The sequence below is a fragment of the Solea solea genome, chromosome 12 (genome assembly GCF_958295425.1).
Source record: "Solea solea chromosome 12, fSolSol10.1, whole genome shotgun sequence".
Taxonomy (NCBI): domain Eukaryota; kingdom Metazoa; phylum Chordata; class Actinopteri; order Pleuronectiformes; family Soleidae; genus Solea; species Solea solea.
In genome coordinates, this window is record NC_081145.1 from 27,370,434 (window position 1) to 27,380,799 (window position 10,366).

The following is a 10,366-nucleotide window of genomic DNA, read 5'->3' on the forward strand; positions in this document are numbered from 1 at the left end:
TTTAATCGAGAAACATTATTCTAAAGATATCACAGGCTTAATCTGGCATTGATTTCATGAAGGTGAGGCTTTAACTTAAGTGGCTAAAATCACTTCTATTTTTTTTTTTATGTCTACGCTACGTTAAACACCAATCGATTGGCAACCAAGGCTGTCTCTTGTGGTCCATTTTAACTGGAAATGTCTCCATCATGCAACAAAACTTCAACTTGAACCTTTAACAGTTGACGAGGGTCAGGAGAAAACGACCAAATCCCTTTAAAGGGATGGATTAAAAGTCACTGACGATCAGTGAAGTGAATGTTACCTTTAAATATGAAAATGACTTTCAAGTTTAATTCCTCATGTCCTCACCCTCTTAGAGTTTTATAATCTGGTGCGTTCGCTTCCCATTAACAAAGATTTAGGGTGGGGGGGGTTTAGTGAGCCCCTTGAATAATAAGCGGATTAACTAAGACTCAGTGAGCGTGGGTGGTTCCCTGTGACTTAAACTGATGTTTGCTGCTGCTCATTTGCATCTCGCAGCGTGGTGGCGTCGCTTTCTGCACTCATTTAATGGTTCAGCTGTTTACAGGAGAGATGGGGGGTGATTGTTATGAAGGATTATCACACGTGTTCAGAGAAACAGGTGAAACGGGAACAACGGCTGAAGAAGAAGCTTTGTGTTGTGGCTTACGTGAGCACAACGTGTCACAGAATGCAGTAAATCCATGGTTTTTTTCTCATGATGGAGGAAAAGGTGCCGTAGCATAAAAGATTATTATAGGATTAGCTGCGTAGACTTTAGGGACGTTTAAAACCAGGATTATCTTTGACGGAAAGTGTTTTTATTGTGGTAACTTCAAATCCTCTGAGGTCCGCACTCAAAACCTCTGGTCAGCGCACATGACCAGTGTCAATAACAATAATCAGTTTGGATTAATAATCTGTCCACACCTGTCGTACATGTACATGAAGTGCTTCATTATCTGTCAACATAAATAACACAATACACACATTTTACACATGTGTATGTACGTATATACATATAAATTTATGTATGTGTATATATATATATATACATATATTCATATATATGTATATATATATATAAACATATTCATATATATGTTTTTATTTTATTTGTGTTAATTAAAATGATCCATGTGAACTTTGAATTGTGACACTGTATTTCCAAATTTCACAAATTCAATCAGATTTATAAAATAATTCAGTTTTTGCTCAGGTGTTTTTTTTATGGAAGAATATTAGGACCACATGTAAGAAAAATAAATAAAACAGCATGAATACTAATAAATACTGACTTTTCTCAGAATTCTGAGAGAAAAGTCCGAATTGTGAGATTAAAGAAAAAGTCAGAATTGTGAGATTAAAGTCTGATTAAAGTCAGAATTCTGAGAAAAAAGTTAGAATACTTCGATTAAAGTCAGAATTCTAAGAATACTTTTCTTACCGCCTCTGTTTATATGTTTTAACATAGTAATGGGAAAGAAAGCAGCCTAAATTCTCTGTTTTCTAAGGCAGGGGTGTCAAACATACGGCCCACAGGTCAGAACTGGTCTGCCATAGGGTCCAATCCGGCCCATGGGAGGATCACTTCACACGATCAAATCATACTGCTAAATCCTCTATTTCTCAGATCCAGATACCTGCACACACACACACACACACTTTTCTTCTTTTTACTTTAAATGGTAAATGTTGTTGTTGTTCATCATATGGTTCCAATCTTTCTGGTTTCTGTCCGAGTTTAAGGCTATTTTTTGTTTGTTTGTGCTTTTGTCTAAATTCACGCTTGAGTTTGTCAGTGTCTCTTTTTCTCCTTTCTCGTTCCCAAGGACGTCAACCAGTCGTTAGAGAAGAGGAAGCTTCAAGGCTGAAGCTTCTCACACACACACACACACACACACACACTGTTCACTGCTGCTGTTATTGATTAGCACACAGCTACACACGTAGCATTCCACTGCTAAGCACCTCTCCTTTGTTTCCATTTAGCGCTCCGTTAGCGCGCGGCGGGAGATTGATAATTACGTAGTTCACACCGGGGCCGGATGTGGATCCGAGGCCAGCGGTGATGAATATTCCCGGGGAGGCGTTTGGTTCTCTGGGGGACGCTCGTCCACAGCCAGAGTTACCTGGGTGTCTTTTATTAATGACTCACTTAGTTCTGCTTTATTTGGCCGCGGTCGGTGAACAACGCTGAGAAAACGCTCTGTTCCCACTTCTTTTTAAAGATGACTTCAATATTTCTTTAAACCCTTTTCTTTTTTTCTTTTTCTACAGTTTGTTCTCATTTGGTTTGGTTCTTCTTCACAGACTCTGCTAATCAAAGAGGAAGTGGAAGTTTAAAATGATAGTTCAGACTGACTCTGGTGGTATTTTAGCATTGTTAGCTCACAGTGTGACACATTTACAAAGTGTCTTTCAACACTTTGTAAATGTTCAGTTTTCCTCAGTGTTTACATTCTAGTTAAAGTTGTTTCTTTGCAGAGGTGGGAGGAGTAACTGAAATATTCTACTCAAGTAAAAGTACCACACTTATTTTGATCAAATTTACCAGTAAAAGTACTCTTCTAAACATGTACCTTTTTAATTAAAGACAAAACTTTACAAATTAAAGTGCTGACAAAATAAAATATGTAAACTCATGTATCAATCAAAATGGGTCAAAGGTCACAAATGCTCAAACTTTCTCACTCACTTAGGGACCTTAATTAATTCACCTGTCATCATTCATTCACCCGTCCTCATCATTCACTCACCTGTCCTCATCATTCACCTGTCATCATCCTGTCCTCATCACTCACCTGTCCTCATCATTCACCTGTCCTCATTATTCACCTGCCTCATTATTCACCTGTCCTCATCATTCATTCACCTGTCCTCATCCTGTCCTCATCATTCACCCGTCCTCATCCTGTCCTCATCATTCACCTGTCCTCATCCTGTCCTCATCATTCACCTGTCCTCATCCTGTCCTCGTCATTCACCTGTCCTCTTTATTCACCTGTCCTCGTCATTCACCTGTGCTCATCATTCACCTGTCCTCATCATTCATTCACCTGTCCTCATCATTTGATCGTCCTCATCCTGTCCTCATCATTCACCCGTCTTCATCCTGTCCTCGCCATTCACCTGTCCTCATCCTGTCCTCATCATTCACCTGTCCTCATCATTCACCTGTCCTCATCCTGTCCTCGTCATTCACCTGTGCTCATCATTCACCTGTCCTCATCATTCACCTGTCCTCATTATTCACTGCCAAAGTTTCTGGTGCGTGAATTATTATTATTATTTTAATTTTAATTAACTTAACTAACTGAATGAAAATACGATCTTAAAAATAAGATACTTTTACTTGAGAAGAATATTTCAGTTACTCTTTTCACCTCTGACAAAAACCAAGAGTTTTTGTCTAAGTTTTCTCTTTTCCTGGTGAACAGAACCTTCCACGTGTATGATGTCAGAGTGGATCAGCTGGTCGGCGTGCAGCGTGTCCTGTGGGATGGGCATGAGGTCCAGGGAGCGATACGTCAAACAGTATCCAGAGGACGGATCACTCTGCCAGCTGCAGACCGAGGAGACGGAGAAGTGTGTCGTCAACGATGAATGCTGTGAGTTCCAGTTTCTGCTCCGAACGTGCGATTCTGTGTCTCTTTTCACGCGTAAACTGAACCCCTGACGTCGCCCACAGCTCCCAGCAGCTGTGTGGTGACGGAGTGGGCCGAGTGGGATCCCTGCAGCGTCACCTGTGGACTCGGCATGAGGAGACGCGAGCGCATGGTGAAGATGCCTCCCATCGATGGATCCATGTGTAAAACAGAGGTGGCGGAGGTGGAGAAGTGCATGATGCCGGAATGCCGTGAGTCGACAAGTCGCTGTGTGTGTGTGTGTGTGTGTTCACTGATAATTAAATCGTCCACACATTGACAGATCTGTACGTGTGTGTGTGTGTGTGTGTGCAGACACCATCCCGTGCATGCTGTCTCCGTGGTCAGACTGGAGCGCGTGCAGTGTGACGTGCGGTCGCGGCATTCGAACACGTCAGAGGATGTTGAAGTCCGATCCGGCGGAGTGCACCGAGGAGCTGGAGCAGACGGAGAAGTGCATGCTGCCCGAGTGTCGTGAGTACAAAAAAATCACTGCTGTTCACCTCAATTTCTACAATTTCATCATCAAAGATGTCTAAATAATGAACAAATACTGGTAAAATACAATTAGAACAGCTACATGTTCACAGTCTTTACTGTTACTCATCTAAAGAAATCAAAATATACATTATTATCAAGTCAGAAACCTTGGCGATATTATCGAGAGAAAAGAAGAAGAGAAACTCGAACAGTTCACGCAACGAGACAAACATTCGGCTTCAGTGGTGAGACAGAAAAAAGGACAGGTGCAGCATATCTGCCTAGACAGGTTGTGGTGAAAGGAAAAAATGGGGGAAAGAGGTAGAGACAGAAGAGAGAGACCAGGAGCAGAAATACAACAATTGTGTTCAGTTCTAGGTTCAGTTATGATATTTTTATAGTACTACAATGTCATTTATATAAATAACAACATCTAGTACTACTACTAATAATAATAATGATAATAGACTCACAACTGGATCAAGGAATTGAAAGTGATGTCCTTATCGTCACATAAATTATTTACAATCAATTTATCATGTATAGTGGATGTTTAAGATATTTAACCCTTAGAACACAGAGATTACAACAAAAAATAAAAGAGAAAATGGTCTAACTTTGTGACTCCTGCACAATTATTGCTACTTTATAGCAATATGTCCATATGTCCAGGATGTCCATATAAGGAGTTGTGTTATTCCCACGGCAAATGACCTTGGGTGCACCTGCGGCACTAAGGGTTAACTTCATCTCACACTGTACTTCTTAAAATCATATTATATTAATGCATGCTTTTCATATCACTGCTATCTCTGTTATTAATGTACTTTGTCTCTTTATCTATCAATTCTTCAAAAGGCAACATTTTACTCTCTCACACACACACGAGGTGTTTATCTTTGGTTGAAGTTCACGTTTATTGTGAGGTGATGTTAATGACTTCATGAGTTTGTTCCTGCATCACATTCACGTGCGATAATAAAACAAAACTCATGATTGACACCGGCTTTTAATCCAGCACAATTTAAAGGTAAACGGCACCATCTAGTGGTCAAAGCTTGTCGGTCAATAATATTATGAAAACAACTCACAGTGACTCTCTGAATAAAATATATGCCTCTGAAAAACATTCAGAGGCATATAGGGGGATTGGACCACTTGTGGATGAATTAGTTTGATAAAACAGATTTTCATAATCCTAATCCCAACAAATTAACCAAAAAATGGAAACATATAAAACAATAAAACAACTTTCCAGAAATGTATCTGCTTGAATCACATTTATGACAAGATTGGGATAGAATATTTACAGATTAGCATATATTACAGATTATTCCTCTCTCTCTCTGTGCAGCCGTGGACTGCATGGTCTCGGACTGGTCCGACTGGTCCGAGTGCAACAAGTCCTGCGGTAAGGGACACATCATCCGGACCCGCATGGTCAAGCTGGAGCCGCAGTTCGGAGGCGGCGTGTGTCCCGAGACCATCCAGAGGAAGAAGTGCAAGATCAGGAAGTGCCGGACGAAAGCCAAGGAGGAGAGAGGAGGACGGGGAGGAGACGGAGGAAGGGGAGGAGATGGAGGAGGAATGAGGAGACGGCGAGGAAAGCAGGGCAAAGAAGCAGCGCTGGAGGAACAAAAAGGTTTTTGACATTATTATTGTTCAAGAAGAAGAAGTTTTAAATCAATTTAGACAAAAAAAACCCCACATAATTTCATTGGAGATTAAAATTCAGAATTCTGACTTTTTTAAAGAATAAAGTCAGAATTTCTGACCTGAACAAATTGCATAAAATTGGTTTCAGGTAAAGGTTTTCCTGACTGGCTCCAATCAGTTTGTCCTTGTGTCTCCACTGGCAGCCATGTTAGTGTGTTATTCAGATTAGAATAGATTTGATTAGATTAGATTTGATTCAATTCCATGAGACTAGATAAAATGGATCAGATTAGACCAGACTACACTAGTAGATTAAATTTGTAGATTAAATTGCATGTGATTGGATCAGATTAGATTTGACTCAGTTTGTTCAGGTTTGATTTAGCTAGACTAGATTTCACTAGTTTAGACTATATTAGCTAGGATCGGAGTAGATTAATTTAGATTATATTATATTATATTATATTATATTAGATTAGATTAGATTCAATAAAACAACATTAGATTTGATTACATGAGACTCGATTAGGTGATCAGATTAGATTAGATCAGATTTTATTTTATTTGGTTCCATGAAACGAGATTAGATTAGATTAGCTCAGATCTGATTCCATGAGACTAGATTAGATCAAAATAGATTAGAATAAACTAGATTTGATTTTATTATGTGAGACCAGATTAGATTAGATTATATTAAATCAGATTTTTTCACTTTTTTATGAAACATTCCATTCCAGGCTGCAGGATGCATCCATGGAGCAGCTGGTCGGACTGTTCCAAACCATGCGGCGGGGGGGTCCAAGAGCATTTCATGATGGTGAGGAAGCGGTCGAAGGGCCCAGCGTCCAGCTGTAAGGAGCGGAGGGAGATCCGTGCCTGTAACGTTCATCCCTGCTAGGGGGCACTACTGAGCCACAGAGGAGCGGAGGCTTGAATACATTTAAAATATGAAAGTATGCGTTTATTCGATCGTGTTGGAAGGTGAAGACGATGATGATGATGATGATGGGTTTGGAAAGTTTGGTCAATTCGCTGTTTAGTGAAGCCATTGTAGACGTTTAGTGAACAGGGCTGAATTTACTTTAGGCCGCAGTGGAAAACTTTACATTTAGAGAGTCGTGATTGTGTCCTGCAAAAAAACAACAGTAGTTTTTCTTTTTTGTTAATTTCCATTAGCAAAAAGTTTCATCGTCAACCTGGAAACATGGAATATTTTTAATTTCCTGGGAATTCTCGTCAAAATCAGCTCATGTTTTCTGAGGAAATTACTTAATTTAAGTCTTACGTGCTGCCATAAAAACGTGCCATATCTGTTACTGCACACATCTACAAAAGAGTATTAGTGCCACATGTAAAAAACAAACAAAAACAGCATGAATTCTGTGATTAAAGTCTAAAGAATTCTGACTTTATTCTCAGAATTTGGTCTTTAATGTCATAATTCAGACTTTAATCTCATAATTATGACTTTAATCTCATGCTGTTATATTGTTTTACTTGTGGCACTAATTCTCTTCTGTACATAATCATAGTCGAATTCATGACGTAGATCCCGACTGATGCGTCATACAAATATATATTTTTCATCAATATGTCTAATTTAAAAAAATAAATGTATCTGAGGCTTTTTATTTTTTACAGTTTAATCACAAACTTTATCATTTATTAAATTTAAATGAAAGAAAACACAAAAACAACCAAATAAAAGTAGAATGTTGTACTTTAAAGATCATAAAAAACATCTAACATAATTTAATCACCTGCAGTTATTAATCAATGCATCGTTGTTGTTCTTTGTTGTTATTATTATAATAATAACAAATATATATTTTTAGCTTCTCAAATATGAATAATGTTCTGCTTTCTTTGCTCTAAATAATTAAGCAATATATTTATTCTAATCTGATCTATCTAATCTGGTCTCTAGCTAATCAAACCTTGTAAAGCAGTTGTTTTGAGTGTAACTGAATCGTTAGAATGATCTAATATTTACAGCAATTTCTAAAACTTATTGAACCAAACAAGTCTTTTTTAATCTGTTATGAAAATAATCATAAATTCTTAAAAACGACTCAGTTTTAAATTTTGCTTTGTTATTTTTGTTAAAAAAAGAGAAATTGTTCATATTTGCAAACATTAACACACAAACAGCTTTCTATAATATTATATCAATACATTTTTTATCTGTTTTTAATCAGTCGGGCTTTAAAATGTCACATTTCCATGTTAGAATTCAAACTTTCAGCCAAAATGTTCAATCCTTCAGATTATAATTGTATACATGGCTTTGCGGTCATTTTTGAGGGTATTAACGTGCATAAAAACTCTTGAATCTTTGCATGGAGGTCAGGTCTGGCAAAAATGCCATATTGGTGAAAGGTGAAAACGGAGGCAAAATTTTGTTCCACCGAATTTCCTGAAACTTGGTGGGAAGATGTTATAGACCAAGGTGAACAAAAAAGTCAACCATAACCATGGCCTCAACTCAACAGGAAGTCAGCCATTTTGAATTTTGGTATCCACTTTGGCGAGTTGCACCCTACGTAAATGAGCAAACTCGTCCAAGCGCATTTGTCGTACTGACAAAGTTGTAAAAGGTTGTCGAAAGGTTTTGTGGATTCAAAAGGGCGTGGCCGCAGAAACTCTCTGCATTTCGGTGAATTTTGAGCATTTGCCACAAAACAGGAAGTGCCCTTCAGCCCACGTTGAGTTCCACCAAATTTCCCGAAACTTGGTGGGAAGATGTTAAAGATCAAGGCGAACAAAAAAGTTGACTGGCCTCAAATCAACAGCAAGTTGGCCATTTGGTTAAAGGCGGACACATTAAAGGCGGAAAGTTGTCTAAAGGTTTTGCGGATTCAAAAGTGAGGCCAGGGAACTGCTGCACTCCCCGAGGGTTCTTTCATGACTGTGTGCAGTCCTCGTTCTTTCTTTGCAAGACTCACTCACTCACTCGCTCACTCAGTCATGTCTCTGCAGTCGTGTGGATGAACTGTATCTTATCTCCTATCTAACCAACACGTATAAAATGACACTTGTATGTAAGAACTAAACGAAGAAAAACAGTCCTGTTTTCTACTGTAATCTAATCTTGTCTTTTTACTGTGCTGCTGTTTCTCTGTGGTTGCAGCTCATGTAGCATTTTAAAACCTGCGACGGCTGTTTTCCCGCAGGATTCTACGTTAGCATGTGTGCGGAGCGTGATTTTATCGCGTTTTATCGGCTGTAGATGTTTCAAAACGACTGTATCTGCCTCCACTGGCTCCTGAACACACCACCAGGTGGCGCCGACAGCTCATCGTAAACTAGACTGTTATCGAGGCCTTTGTTGAAAACACATGCATTTTCCTTTTATTATGATTATTATTGTTATTGTTATGCTTTACATCCTGACTGTAATCTGTAATTTTTTAATCCCTGGCAGTTTATATTGTAGTTTATTTCTGTTGTAATTATAGTTGTTGATGTTTGTTTATTTTCCTCTTCTTCACTTTTATTTTTCTGCGACTCTGTGTCATGTGACTATTTTGTAAGAAACCACCTTTACAATAAAAACCATGTAAATGTGAATATTTGTCACATATTTTATTTGATTCCAATGAGACTAGATTAAACAGATCAGATTAGAACAGATTAGATTAGATTAGATTAGATATCTAATCTAATCTAATCTAGAAAAATATCTGCATGAAAACAATATCCACCTTTGTTTAATTATTATTTTGATTATTATTATTATTATTATTATTATTATTATTTACTTAAAGAAGAAGAAAACAACAATCATTAATTTGATTATATCTGATGTTCCAGCTGATTCTGGTGATGTACTGACAATGTTGCTCCACTAGGTGGCGATGAAAGAATGTGAAATCACACAACTGAAGACTTCCCTGTTCAATGTGACTTCAGAGAATATTCAGTGAACTGAGATTAAAGACTGTTGTATTTCTAATATTCTTTAATCTTGGGAAATTATAATAATATAAAATTCTTTAGTTTAGTTTAAGATGAACATTTTCAGTAAAGAACAAAAAAATACACACAAAAAAGTTTATTACATCCACTTTTAATGTGATCAGTCTGACCTTTGACCTAAGCAGGAAATAAATCCAGATGACAAATGCTGTAAAACCCAGAAGAAGAAGAAGCTTCTGTTGAGAAATTCAGGAAACCTTTTCTGTTGTAAAAAGAAAAGAAAAAAAAGAACGTATCCACCATAATCTCATATTTGTAATCTCATTATGTGGCCACGCCCTCACACAGATAAAAAAAATCAGCTCAATATTTCAGTAAAAAAATGTCATTTCAATTTTATTTTGAAACTCACGCTCTCCTCTTGGCACAGGTCACTTCCTGTCCCACCTCTGTGAGTGTGATTACAGGCCCTGCCATGATTACTGTCACCTGAGCTCATTCAGCCAATCAGCTGCAGTATTCACTCATTCATCTCCTCTCCCCTCAGAGTGTTCCAGTGTTTCACCTCAGGTGAGTGTTTTTTTATTTTCTCTTTTCGCTTTTTTTGTTTGTTTGTTTGACAGACGACGTTTAATCTGTGCGTCAACGTTGATCGTGAT

The 10,366-nt window shown here is 38.0% G+C and overlaps 1 protein-coding gene across 1 annotated transcript in view; it reads left to right on the forward strand.

The window, feature by feature from the left end:
- Positions 1–9,359, forward strand: part of spon1b (spondin 1b) — a 102,474-nt gene extending 93,115 nt beyond the window's left edge. Inside the window, exons 12-16 of the mRNA XM_058645803.1 lie at positions 3,447–3,617; positions 3,698–3,865; positions 3,969–4,127; positions 5,488–5,775; positions 6,527–9,359. Of these exons, the coding sequence (XP_058501786.1) occupies positions 3,447–3,617; positions 3,698–3,865; positions 3,969–4,127; positions 5,488–5,775; positions 6,527–6,687 (947 nt within the window). The 3' untranslated portion in view covers positions 6,688–9,359. The remainder of the gene's footprint in view (positions 1–3,446; positions 3,618–3,697; positions 3,866–3,968; positions 4,128–5,487; positions 5,776–6,526) is intronic.
- Positions 9,360–10,366: the final 1,007 nt, after the last annotated feature.